Source organism: Patagioenas fasciata, chromosome 1 (assembly GCF_037038585.1).
Source record: "Patagioenas fasciata isolate bPatFas1 chromosome 1, bPatFas1.hap1, whole genome shotgun sequence".
In the NCBI taxonomy this organism is placed as follows: domain Eukaryota; kingdom Metazoa; phylum Chordata; class Aves; order Columbiformes; family Columbidae; genus Patagioenas; species Patagioenas fasciata.
The window spans coordinates 16,303,712-16,323,504 of record NC_092520.1 but is presented as its reverse complement, the minus strand read 5'-3'; the positions used below and the strand labels follow the sequence as shown (position 1 = coordinate 16,323,504).

Sequence of the window (19,793 nt, the reverse complement as noted above, 5' to 3'; positions counted from 1 at the left end):
TTCTGTCTTGCTTAGGAACCCCTCTGGTGACACATCACAGAACTGCATTTATAGTATCATGTTTTAAGCCCATCACCAGCATTCAAGTGATTATTACAGCTCTTTCGCACAACCCCTATACTTAATCCACAAAATCAATGGGTTTGTGCTTCATATTAAAATTTATTTCATTAGTACTGCAGGCCTGGGAAGTCACTCAATGGCTACAGCACAGAAGTACCTTAGGTCAGATACCATGAATGTTACTTTTGCCCTTCAAACACATCAAGATCAACCACAAGACCACACGTCAGGACTGCAGCACTGTCTTCCTCCCGCCTCAAAGGTCTTTCCTTTTTATAGAATCATAGGATTGTTTTGGTTGGAAGAGACCCTCAAGGTCATCAAGTCTGAACATAACCTAAATCTAGTGCTAAACCACCTCCCTAAGATCCTCATCTATGCATCTTTTAAACACCTCCAGGGATGGTGACTCCACCACTTCCCTGGGCAGCCTGTCCCAATGCCTGACAACCTTTTCTGTGACAAATTTTTTCCTAATATCCAATCTAAATGTCCCCTGGCACAACTTGAGCCCATTGCCTCTCATGCTATCACTTGTTACTTGAGAGAAGAGACCAACCGCCTCCTTGGTACAACCTCCTTTCAGGTAGTTGTAGACAGCGATAAGGTCTCCCCTCAGCCTCCTTTTCTCCAGGCTGAACAGCCCCAGGTCCCTCAGCTGTTCCTCATATGACTTGTATGCAACTGCCGTTTAGCCTGTATTCTAGTACAAAAGTACAGCCCATCCAGTTTAGTTGGTTTGATGGGGCCCTGCATCAAAGGCTTCAAAAGCAGTCCAGAAGTGTTGCTATTCCTTAAAAAAAAAAAAAGGACAAAATTGCCAAAAGCAAAGTGGAATGGCATCAGAGACTGAAAATTGCCTAGATAACTCAAGGGGTTAAGAATTTAGCTGTGATACGGAAGCAGACATAATGAGAACAGACCTGACAGACCTGTGCAGAATGCAAACATGCTCTCTAGACAATGCTGAAGGAATCCTGATGGGTGTATGACCAACAGGAAAGTTAAATGAATTTAGGAATCTGCATTTGACAGCTCTCGCACCCAACACAGACACACAGACTGCCAGTTCCTGGTTTTGATCCTGCAGTGTCTAAGCTTTGGCTTGAATTAGAAGTTCATGTTGGCTTCACTATAAAAACACTACTTTGAAGACAGGGTGAATGATTAATTTTTTCACCCCTATGCTTCCCAATCTCCAGTTCAGGAACTCTGAAAACTGAAAGAATAAAAGGCACTCCAAATTCTGGAGCCTAAGTGTCCTCTTAGAATATCACAAGGAAATACATTTTCACTCTCAAAACTCAAAGTTTTGTCTGCTTTTTGTTCTGACCTTCTCCACAACAAGTTTAAAGCAGTTTGGAAACCATGGTTGTTATACCTGGCCAGCACTGAGGTGATGAGTGCTTTGAAGTGCTGGAAGAAAAACCGTGTAACTTTCCCTGACAGGATTCATAAAGAAAAGCAACAAGTGTCTGTGCAAATAGGGTGCTTTCTTCTTTTGATTGTTGCATGTAAGACAATCTTTTCTAAAGACTTTAGTCTTCCCTTACAATTGAAGCTATCCATTGGGCAAGTCACAACTCAGTATCCTTTAATCCCTAAGTACTGAATATTTCATTTCTCTATTTACCAAAATAATAGGGCATCAGTAAGTCAAGCTATACGGATCCAAAAGAAAGATAGTTTTGTTCTGACCAAGTCTACACCCTCTAACACGTGAGCTTAGAAACCTTTGGCGAGTTCTTCAGCTTTTCCCTAAAAGGTTTCAGCAGGCCAAAACTAACGTGAAGGCCACTGCTAGGACATTGCTCATTGTGCAAACAATTTCCTGCTGTGTTCCAGCATATTTTGATCTCTTCAAAGAGGAAAAAAAACCCCTCACCTGTTTGTTTTTTGAAAATAGCACAGCAGGATCCGCTGTCTGGAGTTCTGCCCTTCCTTACACAGGGTGTATGCGATACCCCAAACTCTCAGGCTTAGAGGGCCCCCTGCCAGCAGCCATCAGTGAGGAAGCTGGGCTGGGACATCAGTAATCCTTGTGAACACTCTCTCAATTAAAAAAAAAAAAAGAAACAGAGGACTGGTGATTTAGTATCTAAGTTTAGTTTGCTCCCTGCACTAGTAATCTCCAGAGCAAACAGCTGCATGTTAAGTAGTTCAATAGAACAAAGAATACCTTTTTGTGTTCAGAATTCATCTCCTGCCTGGCCTCACATACCTGAGGTGGGTCACCTTAGGAATAAGTAACAGCGAGAAAACTGAAATTTGCAAATTCAGTCCACCTGCAACATTAAACACAAAACCACATACCACAGCCTCACTACACGACAGTTGCCACAGCCCAGAATTAAAGGCAGATTAACTCACTGTTTACAATTTCATTTGCTTCTCCTGGTGTCTTGTGAGGATTACAGCAAAGAACCAAGTTCTGATAGCGTGGCACTATGCTGTTACTGAACAACCACTAACTCTCTCAGTCACAAAAACCAGTAACATAAAGATTTTTCTTATATATCATGGTAATAGAGTTCTTAGATATTTCATAAGTGGCCACTCACAGAAGAACACTGCTCTGTTACAATGACTGGTGGCAGTGCGATCACTTGTGGATGCCAGGACTGCACGCTATCTTCAGTTTGAAGAGCACTGGGGTTCTTGGTCAGTGCTCAAAAGCAAACAGAAGAGAAAGAGACGCATTCAGTTAAAAAAAGGAACACACATAAAAAAAAAAAAAAAACAGGCAGGAAACTGCTAAATAATTACAATAAAGCTTCATGGCACTTGCTGCAGTAAACATACAGCTGCTACTTGGGAAGCCACCAGTATCTTGCAGTATCTCAAACCAGTACCAGAAACTGCAACTGCTCCAGGTTAGATCCTTTGTAGATGGGATAAACTTCCTTCAAGTGAAGAAATTGCTCATTCATAGAAGCTGGGAGCATTGCCTCCTGTTGTCATTTTACAGCAAGGCTGACACTGAACTGCAATGATACCGAAGTTCCCATGATCTACACCCCCGAGGCCGTGCACACCCATTGTGCCGGGTCTGGACAAGCTGCAGCCGGGCAGCGCTGACGTCTGAGAACCTGAGCTGCTGCATCAGCAGCGCTGTGCAGGAAGCTGGGGGTGGGGAGGCTGTTTATGCTGTTTAACCCAGTCAGAGCTCTGGAAAATGCGTTCAAAGAAGGAAGTGGACAAAGAACAAAGTGTGAACACAGTCAGCTGGTTCACAAGTAACAGAAGTCACTTGATCTCCAAATATAATGCTTCGCAGGCAATGTTCTCCATGGTTTAACATTTTGCGAGGGTTCTGTTTGCCATGTGCTACAGACAACTAGTTTTATTATATTATAGCTTTCTTGAAATAGCACTGAGGAGAGCGTAACTGCTCACATGTGCAGCATTATAGATGAGGGCAACCATAACCACTATAGTGGGGCGTAGTGGAAAGCCATAACAGAGACAAGGCTTCCTGCCAGAACTAGGTCAGAGATTTTACCCAGTAGTTTCTAGACCAAGTTCTTCCACTTCACAGAATCACAGAATGTTAGGGATTGGAGGGGACTTTGAAAGATCAGAAAGTGGCTGAGTTGCATTGCCCAGCTGGAGGCAGCAAGTGTTGTCTGAAGTTGCCCAGGACATTCAAAACACCAACCAGGGCTGAAAGGTGTGTTGCAGCTCCCAAGATATCCCCAGGCATGACAAATGACACTAAAGCCCTGTATAACCTGTCATCCAATTTAACTGCCATGTTCAAAAATCCTAACCCCCTATGGTTCTAAAGAAAAAGACGTAATTGCTTAAAAAGCCTGCCCACTACTATGTTTTCCCTCTCCTCTTCCCCATTCTGAAATAGGGCTTACACATTAACCTGCCACTCTCTTCAGGTAAGCCTGACCTCTCCAGCTTCCCCTGCAGATTGATCTTATCTGTAGAAAATACATTTAGTTCTAATACTGCTAATTTCTGGGTCTGAACATCAAATTTCAAGTCATGCACTTTGTTCCTTAAGAAGCTTTCATAATCTCTGACAGCTTCTTAAGTTGTTACAAAAAAGAGCCTTTCGAAACCCTTCAAAATCATAAAAGCAGAAGTATGCTAATCAAAGTTGTTAAAACTACATGCTATGTGTGAAACATTTACATTTTAAACATCAAAATTAAAGGGAAGAGATGTACATGTAATAAAGTTGGACAAAAGTCTACATTTTAAAAAATTACAGCAAGCCAATCTACAGTTAAAGAATCCTATGTACTGCAAGGAACATATACCAAAACATTAATGCGATTATGGTACCAGCTAATGCACAGGATTGAACAGTGTTGCAGAAATTGTGAAAGAATGGATGAAACCAAACATCAGCATTGCTGAATTCTCACTATATATGTTTACCAACAAACCAATCCAGATTCTGACACCCCTCCCCTGACTCCCTCAATCCCCCCAGACAGCAAAGCAAGACTTCTGCAAAATTAGTATATCCAGAGTTATTTCAAAAGGGCTTCCAGCCCAGGAGGTGCTGCTCAGAGATACAGGGCAAAGATAAACAGATGGTAACTAGAATGTACCTTCTTTTGCACAATTGTGCTCACTGAATTTAGCCATCAGTACTACTACTGCAAACATCCTGAATCTGCAAACAAATCAGCCTCAATCACATAAATAACAAATAAAAGTACATGTTTTGGCCCTTCTTGGCTAGTCAAAACTTTGATCTAATGTTGCAACTGCAATTCTGCTGGAAATATAACATGCTGTTCATTCTATGCAGTCTAAATTCCAAACTCAGTGGACAGATTTCCCAAGATGGCAGGTGACCTGCAGCAGGAGACCCAGAGGCTTCTTCAGAGACTTAGAGGGAACATACAGCACCTGTAAGTATGACTGACTATTTACTTGCTAGGGACAAACATCTCCCCCACTTAATACAAGCTTTGCTCTAAACACGGGGCAACCATTATACAGGGTAAGTCACAAGCTATTCTTTCGCATGTGTACACTTCGCCACTCCAACACACATAGGGTGCTCTCTTCTGAGAAGAGATAACTCACGTAGTATAGCTACAGTCACATGTAAAGTGATGAAAGTCAGTTATATGCACACAACTTGCAAATATTTGCAACCTGAAACTTCAAGAAATGGTATTCTCACCACAAAACCATCTTTTTGCTGTCAGCATTTAGGACTGAGAGGTATCTACTATGCAAGGGATCCAAAGCTGAGAGGAATAAACTGAGAGTCAACCAGTAAGGAAACAGGAGTCCCTAGACTACCAGTTTACAAAACAAGACTCAAGAGGGAGCTGCAAGATCCTACTATTCAATTGCACAATCACGACAAGTCCCAAAGAGAAGAGTAGCTTTTACATTTTAAACCCTAGCATAAAAGCTGTATTGCTGTATGGCTTCCATCTGCACCATCTAAGGTCATGAGGACCATTCCTGGCCAGGATTTCTATCCTTTGAGAAAATCAAAACAGAAGGAAGAATCAGATTCTGTTATGGGTTTTTTGGAGGTTTGTTTTTAAAATAATGTTAATGTTCCCTACTTTACCAGAGGGAATCATGAACCAGCACAGAAGCTCACTTCCCTGTTAAAAAAAAAATGAATGAGAGACACACAGAATTAAGTTTTATTGCACTTTTGTAGGCAACCAACCAACCTCAAACTTCTGTGAGGAGACAGAATTCCAGTCACTGCAGTCTGCAGAGAAAAGGCAACAATGGCAACAGAGTAAACAACCACTCACTTGAGAAATATTTTAATTCAGTCTTCATATAGACTATTATTAATACACACTACACAAGTAACTAGACACAAACAAAACTTTAAAAAAGTCCTCCTGTTCCTGCAACAGTTGGCCTCTTCTCAATTCCACAAAAAAGCGAAAACAAAACCAAAATAGTAGCTGAAGGTAATTAATATTAAATATAAATAAACAGCAATCTTAATGTATTTCCTCACTTCCACATGGAGGAAACTCATGAGAAGAGTTATGCCAAGCTCCATTTTAGTAACTCAACCAGAAAGTTTTTTATTCAAAGTGACACAAGGGCATACTAGTGAAACTGCTTTCCTTACTTAGAAAACTACAAAAACCTCAACATAGTACTGAGTTAGTTTTATCAACAGAAATAGTCTTTGGCAAGGAAAATCTAGCATATGGTGTTAGGTAGTGGATTAATCATCTTCTGCATCACAATTTTCCATTCTTAAGACACTGCCGGCTTAAGCCTCAGCAGTCAGATGATGACAGAAACAAAGACATTTTGCAAGTTTCCCTCTTTACGAAAGAAATGTACGAACTGTGCCCTTTATTGTCCCCCTGCAAATCGGGCACTTTCTGAGGGAGGGTGCACATTCTTTGCATACCACTAAGTGACCACACGGAATAAAAACAATAGAAACTTCTTTGTCCATGCAAACTTTACATGTTCTTTCCTCTTGCAGTCTTCTTAATTGTTCTTCCATAGGTAAACCTGGAAAATAATATTTAACTTTTAAAGATGCCTGAATGTGTGCATTCTAATTAGAAAACAGCCACGTTCCATTTCACCCTGTATATCCCTATCTGTACTCACTAAATATAGCTGGCAGTGAGAAAATAAGTACATTTTCCAGAGCTCAGAAAGTGGCATGCAAGGCACTAGTCTGTATTTTCCACTTCTGTGAGATTACAAACGGCTCAGAGATTGGAAGCCAACTACAGTTCCTCAAGACAAACCAATGTTTACATTTTAGCAAATGCTGCACTTTTCTTGCTTGGATATTGGAAGCACAGAGCACAGCCTGACTGCTGCAAATAAGCTATAGTCAGGTTTGTATACTTTTCTGCAGTCTATTAACATATTAAACTACAGAACTGAGAACCAGAGTAAACTCAATCTCATGTCTGACAAGTTTTTATCTACCCAGCTGTTGATGAGGTCAAGCTAGACCTTAGGACACTTATAACCCACTCTGAAAAAGTAGAGATGATGCTGTGGAATGCTAAACTACTATTCACTGTCCAATCTTTAGCAAATGCCTGAGTAAGAGCTTGTGGCCGGATCAAATCCAGTGTGTGCTTGAATTGTCAAGCTCCAGAAAGCTCTGCCTCGTATGGTGAAGCACATGTGAGGATACAGTTCACAGCTGATAGACTTGCTCGCAAGTCTGCACATGCACTTAACTTTTTCAGGTAAGTCCATCTTACCAAAGCAGAATTAGGGAGAGAGTAAAGCATAAAACCTATTTCTTAACCAAACTTAATTTTCTTTTTTATGATGTTAGCCTTTTGTCCCACAATACCCTTTAGAGTAAGAAGGCAGAGTTTATGGTACCTGAAACATCTTCTGTGGGAACATACTTCATGTTCTTCTCCACTAAAATAAGACAAAAAAAATCCTAGTCATTTGACTGATCTATATTCAAATGGCATCTGAGTTCTTTTTTATCTTTAGGTTCCTATGACAGCACTGGTTAAAACTTCTAAAAATTTATAGCCTTTAAGAAAAAAAAAATAGACATACCAAATAAGTCTTTGTACAGGACAGGGTCACAATCTCGTAGACAGTTTCTGAATATGCTGGCTGCTTCATTTCCCTTCACTAAAACTGTATCTATCAGCTCCCTTGCTTGCAATGGTGTCTGAGTCTTTTGCTTAATAACATCATGCTCCAGTTCTGTTATCACTTTAGCAGATAGTAAACTCCCCAGGATTGGAAGTACACATGTTAAACGTTGGAATAAAGCCATTCGATTCTTTCGGATTAAGGACAAATCATCTGGAATGCAAAGAGGATTAGACGTTTGTTAGGAATAAACTACTCCAAGTTTTCGTGCTTAAAAACAACCGATTAATTCTTTAAACTCTACTTGAAACATTCACTTACTACACAGCATTAATAAAGACCTCAGTAAGTTTTAGTGGTATGCACATAAAGAACAGACTCAAGAAAACCAGAATATAAACATCTTCTGCACTGAAGCCTTTTCACCAATGAAACCTCCTGCTCCCATCTCTAGGTTAATTTTCTGAGGGGATCTTGTCTAACTTCACACTAGCAATGCTTATGTTCTCTGCAGAACTGCAAAGAAAAAACAAAGACTCTGCACAACACCAATGCTGACAACCAACAGGTTAACTTTAGTCAGTGGGGGTCAAAATCGTGTCTGAAATGTGGACAGAATCAAGCTTTTCTAAGAAGTGTCCAACAGAACTACAATATGTGCAAGAAAAACAGGAGTAGAGCACAACCAGACTTGGGAGATTTATTTTTTTTTTTAATAGTCTATCATGAACAACAACAAAAAGTCATTTGCATTAAGATTCAATGGCTGAATCCATGTTTTGACAGAACATACAAGTAGGGAAGAAGCAGTCGTCATTCAATTTATAATCGAGAAGTTTCCTTACTGCTTCACAGACTCAAAAATAGGATTGTTTTAGGCTTCAAATTTTACACAGTATTAAAACAATAGGAAATGTTAAAGACACATCAAATAAACACTGTTAAATAGCTGACCTACATGGTTGAGTCAGACACAGAAAAGCAGATCTTTGGCCATCTTACAGAATCTAAATTTGTAAAAGTTTATGGCCTCTTCTGGGAGGTGGATAGGGTGGCTCACTGATTCAAGTAGCTAAAAGAGCAGGCAAATATGGAAAAAACCCAGAGTGTGCCAAATAAAGTATTTTTGTTCAGTTTATTTTGTTAACAGCAATATGAAGGCACACAAATTTTAAAAATATGGCTTTGTTCCTGTGGGGAGAATCAAGTGATTCCGAACCCTTGACACCTGTATGAACCTGTTTGTGAAAGGGAACTAAACAATTCCCAGACTGCTACTTCTATAGATATTCTGACAATGCTTTTACAGAAGCTGAACCTCATAGCAATTAAACTAAATCACTAAGTGTATAAAAGCAATTATAAAACCTACACCTAATACAAACCACTGCTTTTATTCACGCCTTATGCATACCTGATGCCACTTCTTCAAATTGTCTCTCTTTCTCTTCTTCCCTCTTCTCATCTTCAGCAGTTAGCAGATCAGCCACAAGATCATTAACAGTCTTGTAGTTTTCTCCAGTGGCCAAGATTTTACTTTGCACTGTTTGCTTTATTAGCCTTCTACTGAATCCCATCTCCAAGGCAGCTTTAACCACAGGCGTGTTCATCATGATTGCATCTTCTGAATGACTCTCTCCAGGCTCAAAACGGATAACTAATCAAAGAGGAAAATCACCATGTATAATATGAGTCAAATACCTATACAACTCAGAAGTTGGGCACACACATCGACATTACCTACACACATGCATATATATACATGAATACCTAGCATTAAAAAGTTTCAACGGTTAAATAGACCTTTTTAAAAAAGTAGTAGTTTTAAAAACAGAAGCCAGTTACTTAGATTCAATTGGAATGAATCCATTAAAAACTTCAGTCCATGTCAGGCCTTCACTAAATCTAGAATAATCTAGAGAAACCACAGAGAATTCCATTATGTCTTAGCAGCTTTTTTTAAGCTTAGTAATTTCTAACTTCAGCCTTGAAAAATGTCTTGGGGAGGGAAGAAAATCAAAATTCACAGTTTCTAGTACAAACAATTGCTCTGTTCCAGCTCTTGATCAGTATTTTCCATTCAACAGACACGTGGGATTCTGACTCACTGTCCTCAACCAGCAGGGACCATGACAGCATAACCCACTCACCCCAAGTGTCTTTCTGAGCTCAGAAAGACTTCACTTCATCAGCTCGTCCTACCCTCTCCTTGACCAGCACTGCTCAACTCAGAGCATTCACCTAGCTATGTGCCTAAAAGTGGAGTTGCATCACTGTGTAGTCACGACACCCTCTAGCAACTGTTCTGCCAAGTTCAATACCATAGGTCAATTTACCAAATGCCAAATCGACTTGTTTTGTTTAACCCAACCACAAAACTAGAAACCACAAATGCGGCAGATGCCAAATATTCAAAACCAAAAACCTTCATATGATCTGCTAATATGGAAATTGGGAAGATGAAAGAGCAGAACTCTTAAAGGTGCTTCCTTGAAGTTTGTCCATATAATGCCAAAACCACCTAACTTCTATCGCTAGTTAGAAAATCCTTATAATATTATTGTTTCCAAGAAAAATCTAAGACTTATTAAACAAATTAGCTTTGGATAGCAAGTCCTTAAGTTTGCAAAATACAAGTTTAAGAACATGCTTTAATATACATACTTGGGGGATCCATATTTTCATCAACAGGCATATCAGAGGTTGACAAGAGCTGTGGAACAAAAGAGAACTACAGTAGTTTCAAAGTATTGCATTTCCCCCTGCATGCCTCTCTAACACACTCTTCCCTCACTAACCATGCTAAACTCTTTATCTGAATGGCACCCATTACATATTTTACATGCAGTTACATGTCTGCAAATTTGTGCAACTCTGTAACCAATATACAGTTAGTGCTGACCACTTCCGTGGAGAAAAATTTGGCTTACTCTTGCCAGAAAAGTTATGGACAGAAATAATTCAGGCTGCCCATGACTCATTTCTGAAATAACAATTACTGATCTGCATTATTCACTGAAATATACATAATCAGAATTTCCCTCTTCTGACATGAAGGAGCTTATTTTACTGCCCCATAACACTTTCCATAAGTAATTGGTATATGTTAAACTCTACTAGTTCAAGCCCATTAGCCATGGTTCAGCACTGGTTTCATTTCTGTGCTCATGACGAGCATTTATTGTGTTAGAAACCCAGCAGAAATACATGCAGAAATGAGGCAGAAGGATGGACTGAACTCCCAAAAAGAACACAGCACTCTGCAACAAGGGAAAAACAAAGTTATAGAAGAGTAAGTTTACCTGTTCAAGAAGATGGGGGAACCTGGCCTGAATTTGACTTACAAACTCTCCTCCTTTTACACGAAGCAGATACTCACACCTGAAATATTGACAAAAGTATACTAAATCATACCTTCTACTTGTCAAATTTAAAAAAAATACAGAAATATGAAACAGTTTACAATAACACAACATAACTTCAATACATGTTTCTCTTCCTTCAGAAGGGAAGGTTCTCTTAAGTGGAAGTTTGATGTAGCCCGGGGCCTAGACATTTTGATAAAGCTTCGCCATGATGTTCAGCAGTCAGGAAGTTTACACATATAAATGCAGCAGCTGTAAATTCTACTAGCACTTCTAATGAAAATGGCACGTCATGAGAAATGATACCCTGTCAGCATCACTACAAACTGCAGTGATAAACTGTTTCCATCTTGCATCTCACCATTCTCATCTTCTACTTAAATCATTCAAAAGAAGTTAACAAAATTTAACACCACTATCAAAGCCAGATCTGCTTCATTAATGCAGAGTTTTCTCTCTTAAGTACATTTTCTGGAAAGCATAACACCAAAGGGAAAAAAGGTATCATTTAACTCTACACATATACTGTAGTCCAACAGTACCTAATATATTGCCCATGAAAGACTAGCTGGAGATCTATGATGTGAAGAATTACTATTAGCTTTCCTGAAACTAAGTGAAGCTATTTCTCTCATTGATAGAGATTTCCACAAACACAGATAGCAATGAGGTATGCAGTTGCCATTTAATTATGGGGGACATTTAAAGAAGTTACTTCTGTCATTTTTCCAAGAGACATGTTAAACAACTGCTGAAACCCTCTTCACAAGCCTTTCCACACCTAAGAAACTAAACCACACCTGCTGAAAAACTGGTTCAAGAACATTCAGTGTGGACACAGAACTAGACCAAGGCAGCCAGATATTCCTTCTACTTCATTTCTCAGCAGCTTTTTCTCTCCTCGGTCTGCTTTCTGACTGCTGCTCTTAGGTAAGTTGCTCATTAACAATGCAGCCTTACTCGCTAATAGCAATTCAGGGATGCACACAGCTTTTGATTATGAAGCAGAAGGCATTAAATATCATGCTTAATGAAGGAATATTTTAATTAAAGCCAACTTAGCACTTCAGAGCTTTTAAATAGGGGTACATGAAATACATCTAAATGAAAGAGTGAGTTTGTGTATCACATGGTGAAGTTAAACAAAACCATTAAGTGCAATATATATCTTTCAAAATTAGAAGTATTTAAAGATGTATATAAATTATGATAAAGATTTGCAAGCTACCTTGGAAACCACTTTGCATGCTCAATCCATGGATCGTCTCCAGATTCCCAGCACCTCAACCCACCATCACAGCAAAAACACTTGACATCATCATTGCGTCCTTTAAAAAAAAGGTAAAATATTTAGCAAACACTCAATTTACTTTGAGGTAAATGCTGACATAGCGCTCTGAATAAAACTGGAGATATCTGTTTTTCTTACCTACGTAGTAAAAGCCAGCATCTGCAAGCTGTTCAGGCTGAACTGGAATTCTAGTTGGCCAATTTATGAATGTTTTAACACGTGCTTCATGGGTTTGCATGCTCACATTTGAGACATTGAAACATGGTTGGTCACGGGTAAGGTTTTCCACAAAAGCGCAGTTAGGAAAGTGTCTCCGATGCTCTGACACAGCATTGTCTTTTGGTTCCCAGTTACTCAGCTGACCACCACAGGTGAAACAAGCAACTTTGTCTGCTGTCCCCAAGTAATAAAGTCCAGCCTTTGCCAGATCAGTGGGTGACAGAAATGTCAGTGGCCACGAGTGAAAAGTGCGTAGTCTAGCATCTTCTGTACCCATAGAAGGATTGTGAAGTTTAGGTCTCAAGAATGAAAGGTCTTCAACTGCCCTAGTAGTTACTGGGTCTTGAGGAAAACTGGAATACGAGCCACTGAAGTAACCAACTTGATCTAAACTTGGAGGAAGTGTTACGGAACGCAGAGATGGTGAGAGACTGTTTGCGACCAGAGGTGAAAAGGCTGAATGAGAGGACAGTCCAAGGTTGTTAACTGAAAGCATGTTTTGAACAAAAGTGCAGCTAGGATACAGCTGTTTATGTTTTTCCATAGCATTATCTCCTGGTTGCCAGGTGTCCAATGTTAAGCCACAACTGAAGCACTTCACTTTATCTTGCACACCAGTGTAATAAAACCCAGCCCGGGCAAGACTCCGTTCTGACACTGGCACGTTAACAGGGAAAGCAGAAAATGTCGACATTCTGTAGAGTTCACAGGATAAATCATACTTCAGCTCACCACAGAAAGCACTCTGCTTCATGATGCTAGCCAAGAAAGGGCTGTTCTCCATTATGTTCATAATGGACTACTTTTGGAAGAATGGGACAAGTCTTCCTCTGGGAGGTAGTTGTGTGCATTAAAGGCAATTTGGAATAACCCCTGCCTGTACAAAAGTAAGAACCTGAAAATGAAATACTTTAATGTGCAACTTTGAATTCATATGTGAATAGAATCAGCCTCAGGATCAACAGCCTTTAAACATTTGAGAAGTTCTTGTACTTTAGTTTGCGCAACTGCTTTCACGACAAAAGCTGCCCCATCCCAGTTTTACAATTGAAGGAAGTATGTAAAAAAGGACTTTGCCTTGAATCATATTGGCATCACATGCTTTTCCTTGTACTGTACATCTGGGAGAGCAGCAGCAATTTGACAGGCTAGTGGAGGTGGGATCCAGAGGGGAAAAATCTCAAATGGGCTTATCAAAATCCTTTGTCAATAAAGAAACTAAAATGGGGGGCAACTAAAACCACATCATTTTTAACCAGAATATATGTTAAGTGATTTAAGAACTATTTCACCCTAGACAACTGACAAATATGCAGCTTATACACATGTAAAGATTTTAGTTTGCAAACCTCAGTAGGAGGCTGAAAATAATGGTTTATCAAGCTCAAAAGGCATTTTAAAAAAAGAGCCTCTGAACTAACATTACTGAACTGATATACTTGCTACTACTAGACTTCCAAAAACACACTCAACTTCTACATACTGTTGTAATAATTGTAAAGACCAAAGAAGTTAGTGTCTACTCAACTCCACATACACTGAGTATTGACCTATAAACAAATACACTGTCTCTGACAAGGAGGAACTGTCTTAATTAACAAGACTGGAATGGCCCCAGGCTTTTTTGTCTATAACATTGTCAGCACAGACTGAACAGAGCATTTCCATTTTAACCTGGTGCCTTAGTTACAAGTATAGAGTTATTAAATTTAACATAAATTAATTTCCTTTTGTCGGGACATTCTAATGTTTTATGCTGTTGAATTAAGTTTTTTCTGTATGCCATGTTTATGGCATACAGAAGCAAACAAAATCCTTAGATTAAAAAAAAAAAGAAAATTTGAAGCCTTAGTTTCTTTATTCGTGCACAGAACTACCTCCCAGAGTTCAGACTGAAGTCCCTTCTAAGGTGCCTACGCCTCCATGTTGATACTGACTGTTCACAAGAAGAAATTGTAAGAATCTATAGTTTCAATCATTTAATTCTTTTGGGCAGAACAAAACCTGTAAGGAAGAAAGACAGGAATGTTTCAAAATATACAAAATGAGGTGCGTGTCACAGCTATACAAACAGAAACTGCACAAACTGAAACACTAAAATCGCAATGTAAGCTTTTTGTAATGTTAGCTAGAAAGTTCTGGGGAGTCAACTTTACATACCGTCACATGGACTGGATTTCACACACTTAATCTCCCTGTTACTGACACATACGCAAAACTGTTTAATCTACAAGCAGAACTTTTTTGGCAGATGGATCAATCAGGCTGCTTGACCACAAGCTGTATAACTAAAGGTAAGATCTTGTACTAAAGAAGTTATATCCATTTAAATTGATTTAAGCCTGCAGGTTTTCAAACAATGGAGATCCTGTTTTGTTATAGTGACTTAAATACTTGAAGTACAGGACACCAACAAAAAATGAACTTCATCAGAAATTCCAGGTAAGGGAAAAGACAAAGTTCAAAAGTTTTTAAATATATAAACTTATATTTATTCACACTTATATATATAGCGTTCTATTTTACAGTATCAGTTCCTAAAAAGTCCCTCTAGGAGAGACTCAAAACAGATATCCTTGCCATGATGACACAGCATTAGAAAAATCAGCTACTGGAAAACAGCAGAGCATTTCCTACTCAACAGTTCTTAGAAGATTTGTTCTTGATAGGGTCACACTATTATTACTACTGCTAGCTTCTTAATCACTGCAGACAGGAGTTACGAACACCTTACAGCAACCCACGCCTTCAACACAGACGGTGGGACTAAGCTATCAACATACATGAACCATGCCATTCTGAGGAGTTAAGCCAGTTGACATACTAGAGAAAGTCAGAGCAAATGCTACAATTATCAGAGCAAACTGCAACCCTGATAATCCTAAAACATTTAGGATCAGTTAAACCTCAGATCCTGTGGTCATTTTCTGCCAAACACTCTTCTTCTAATATCATCATCCACTACAGCCCTGAGTATCCTTGATTTCCAGTCACCTAACTGCTCTGAATCTCATGGGGTTTTGTTTCCATTATCCTGCAGCGACATCAAGAAGTTTTTTTTAAGTCCAGAATAGTGATACTTAAAGTATAGCAAACTCAAAGCTCTTGTGTCACAACTCAGGCAAAACAAGTTTACTTTCTGAGCACCCTTCGCTAAGTTTACAGATCTCGAGCACCGAAATGTGCGGGTCTCACACCCCCGGCGACAGCCCCGCGTCCCCCCCGCTCCCCGCCCGGCTCGGCGGGGCCTCACTCCACCCCACAGCACCGCGGGCTGTCCGGCCCTGCTCCGTGACCCAGCAGGGCCGCCCCGCTCCCCTGCAGCGCGGAGGGCAAGGCCCGGGGCGGGGCGGGGCAGGACAGGCCCCTCAGCCCCCCGGGTCTCCCCTGCCACCGGCCGAGCCCACCAGCCACTGGCCGGCGACGCGAGGCCGGTGACAGGTGCAGCTCCCGCCTGACACGGCGCATCCCCGCCCGCCGGCCCCTCAGCCGTGCGCCGAGACCCGACGCGGCTCTCGCAGGAGCACCTCCCGGCAGGGCCCCAGCAGGCCACGGCCCGGCCCCCGCCGCACCCCCGTACTCACGGCCTCCGGTCGGGCCCCCCGCAGCGGGCGGGCCTGGTGCGCACCCCCGCCTATATACGGTGTTTGGCAGGGGGGCGGCGGGGGAAAATGCCTCTGGCTGGTATGGCGCCCGCCCTGGAAACTCCGGGGGGAGGCGCCGCACCGGGAAAGCCCCGGCGCCCCGGGCGCATGTGCGGCCTGGCGGTGCAGGCGGGGCTTCCCGTGCTGCGCCTGTCCCGCGGGGAGGGGGGGCTGCCGGCCGGGCCGTCCCGGCCCCTCCTGACTGAGCGCCTTCATGTGGCGGGAGGAGCGTTCCCGTGGGCTGCTTGTACCCCTCGGCCCCAGCGCCTCCTCTCTGCGGCCTGGCCGCCCCCTCGCTCGTTCCGGCAGCTGCGCTGCGGGGTGAGCACGGCCGCGGCCTCGGCGGCAGCGGGGACGTTCGGTACTTTCCTGCCGGCCGGGGAAACCCGCCAGATGAGCGCGCTTCTCCGGGGAACGGCCCGGCGGGGATTTCCAGCCCCTGCTCCGCGCCGGCGGGACGGGGAACGGCCGGAGGGGCCTGCGGGACCCGGCGCTGACAGGAGCCGCACGGCTGCCGCAGCACGGCCCTTCTCTGGCTGTGTGAGCTCGGCGGCGCTGTGCACCCCGCCATCGGCCGCAGCCGCTCCTGCAGGCGTGTCCTGAGCGGGCGGCGAGCAGGGGCCTTGCTGCAAACCCCGCGGTTCTACCTTTTCTCCTCGGTACCAGGGTAAAATACGGTTGCTTGGCCACATCTCCTAATATAGGCAGCTCTGCAGACTGCAAGAGGGGAAACATAGCTGATGAAATACCGAAGTCATTAAAGTCACAGGGGAAGAACAGGAGGGAGGTAAAATAGAATATAAATTTCCACCGGAGGGGCTTAAGACAGTATGTCTGCATACAGAAACCTGAAAAAACTTCCACAGCAGGTACCAGAGCAGTGACCCAAGCTCAAAATCTCCCAGTCATGGTCTGGCATTTTCTATAAGGAAACAGCAGATAGAAGATTTACAAAAAAGCCCCATTTTGTGATGACAGAATGGTAGTAGAGTATGTGCACAACTGAGAACTGAAGAGTAAAAATAAAGGAAGTGTAACTGAACAGAGCATTATGACACTAGTGGGTAATTTTCTGTGACAGTTCCAGTAAGATGAATTTGCAATAGACTCATTCTTTTCTAAAACTGTTTTGAATTTCCTGTCATATGGGATGACATTTATCATATATAACAATACTGACAAATCTCAAGCATCTAGCTGCTGTGACAGCTAGTATACTATAGCTACTACTGTAACAATATTTAACTTGGCATAATCATAGATACAGAAATGTTTGCTGTTTCGGCAGTTGCACAAAAAAAAAAAGGTTAAAAATATTTTTTAAAAGTTTAAAATGGTTATCACATCACTGATGTGTCATCTATGGAAGCTGCTGACATGAAGAACACAAGGCTACAAGTTCATAAATTGAGTCAGCTCTCGAAATACTTTATCAAAAGAGTAATGGGATGTGGCGTTTAGGGTTTTATTTGATACAGGGAACTGTTTAATGTCACATAAGGAGCTGAGCTCTGTCTATGTACGTTTGTGTTGCTTTAATTGCAACTGCTCAAAGATTTACTTTCACAGAGTAAGGTGGGGATGCTCCCAGTTTGGGAACTTCAAGCAGGGCTCCCCAAATTGAAGTTTCATTGAATCTATTGTAGCAGATTCTTGACTTTTTACCCTGTGTTCTCCCAGCGCTAATTAATCCAGTGTTCCTCCTTAACTCTCCACAGCCCGAATGGCTCCCTCCCTTGTGCCATTCTACCCCGAGCCATGGATCTGCCCTTTGCCCCTCTGTACCCTTCTCCTCCCAATCTGGCTGTATAAACTGCTCTTTCCTCCCCTCCCAGGCCTCAAGGCAGCAGTTTCAGGCCCTCCCTTTCTGCTTGGCAAGAGCTCATGTCACAATGAGGAGGAAGGGAGGGGAAGGAACAAAAAGCAGGCTAAAATATTTGTAATAGCAGAAAAAGAGGTGTAGCTGCCCTGAGCTGTCAGGCTCTTTCTGCTTGCTTCCTCTCTTCAAGTATAGTGGCAGCTCCTCCTGTTCTCCATTCCCAGCAACTCCTTTGTTTTTCAGAGAAAGAGATAAGAGGGAACTTTCCCCACCTACTTAGCTGCCATGGTGGATAGTCATTTCCCCAAAGGACATGAAGAACATAACTAAAGGTTTCTCCTTAGGATGGAAATTCCTGAGGAACAGGGCACTATCTTCAGCATCCTGAGCCTGGCTTCTGCCTGAGACCGAAGTAATTCTCCAGAGGCAGAGGACAGCAGTGGTGCTTAAGTTCTACCCTAGCTAAATACAGGCTTTGGCTTTGGTTCTCAGGCTGTGTCACATCACGGTGGGACTGTTCCTTATTCCAGTTCTTACACCTGCTGCAGCAAGCTTCCAGGATCACAGTCTTGACCTAAAAAACAGTAGGACCGATAAACTGAAACAAGGCACTCTAGTTTGCAGACCCTCTCTCTGGAGAGGCGGGGAGAGGCTGCATTCAGATAAATCTGTCCTCAACCCAGGGAAACTGCTTTCTTAAGGAGTCCCATCTAATCATGGGGGTCAAAGTGCTCATAAAAGTGTGGCTGCCACATTACCAGTGCTTACAAAAATAAACCTATTGGCAGTGTTGACTGAAACAGCAAAAGCAATAGAGCAGATTTCTGGAGGTGGAGCGATCTGCAGTGTGAGGGCATTATCAACACCAACATCCACAGTCTTTGACGTAGCTGATGTGACTGCGTGCCCAGAAGTCTTCTCCCAGAGGCCTGATGAATATCAGTCTCCCCATGCTGTCATCCTTCTCTGATGCCTTCTCTCATTTACTGTCTTCCACGAAATTAAAACATCTGGCTTTAATAGTGCCTCTGTAACACGCTCCTAAACATCCATGAAGTGTAGAGGTGGAGACAAAGCACTGTTACTTGCCTTTCCATTGCTACTGTACTTCTCTGACATAAATATACTGTTACCTAGTTACTCACCACCATAAGTGACTGTCAGAATACCTCACTTTTTATTTCAACCTAACTAATTACGTGCATACAACTTTAACAACCTGAGATGCACAAATATTAACCATAACTTTTATGTTAGATTTTTTTTTGAGATAAAACCAGCTCAAAATAGCAAATTCATCACATCAGTGCTACCAAGGAAAAGATACAACATATTCTGCAGTTTCAGTAGTACTGCTCTGTCTTAAATCCTAGCCAAGAACATAACCTGTAGTTGTATTTCAGGGACAAAGATTAGGTTAGGTGAAGAAAAAGTATTCCCTAGAACATGAAATGTGTTACTTCAGCTGTATCTATAGCCTGTCTGGCTGTTGATGTATAGGAATAATAGAAACTATCTTAGTTCCAAGATGCTTTTGGGAGTGAGAAACAAGGCATTTCTGCAAGGCCTCACAAAGCTTCATCAGGTAGCAACGCAACTTGGCTAGTGAACTGAGAGATGGAAGGAGAACCCTGTATCCTCTCTCCTACAAATCTAAACTCACCTATAAAACCTGTATTAAAAAATAAAAATGGTTATCACTGGCTAGTGCCCAGATTTTTCAGCTTCCCAAAGGTATCAAATGCCTCCATGGAACACGATCTACTTGCCTGGAACTTAGGAGCATTAGCTTCATTGCGAGCATCAACCCCCTTTCCAGCAGTAAAGAGGTAGGT

At 41.9% G+C, this 19,793-nt stretch overlaps 1 protein-coding gene across 2 annotated transcripts; it reads right to left on the bottom strand.

Moving 5' to 3' along the window:
• Positions 1-5,801: 5,801 nt before the first annotated feature.
• On the bottom strand, positions 5,802-16,269 carry BIRC2 (baculoviral IAP repeat containing 2). Of its 2 annotated transcripts, XM_065831999.2 has the most exons (9): positions 16,080-16,269; positions 12,415-14,499; positions 12,214-12,313; positions 10,923-11,001; positions 10,285-10,333; positions 9,035-9,277; positions 7,579-7,833; positions 7,390-7,431; positions 5,802-6,546 (listed from the first exon to the last, which is right to left on the bottom strand). In XM_065831999.2, the coding sequence occupies exons 2-9, from the start codon at positions 13,286-13,288 to the stop codon at positions 6,353-6,355; spliced, it is 1,836 nt and encodes a 611-aa protein (XP_065688071.2). In that variant the 5' UTR covers positions 13,289-14,499; positions 16,080-16,269; the 3' UTR covers positions 5,802-6,352. The 2 variants fall into 2 exon arrangements, with proteins under 2 accessions (XP_065688071.2, XP_071659744.1); XM_071803643.1 differs by lacking the exon at positions 7,390-7,431.
• Positions 16,270-19,793: the final 3,524 nt, after the last annotated feature.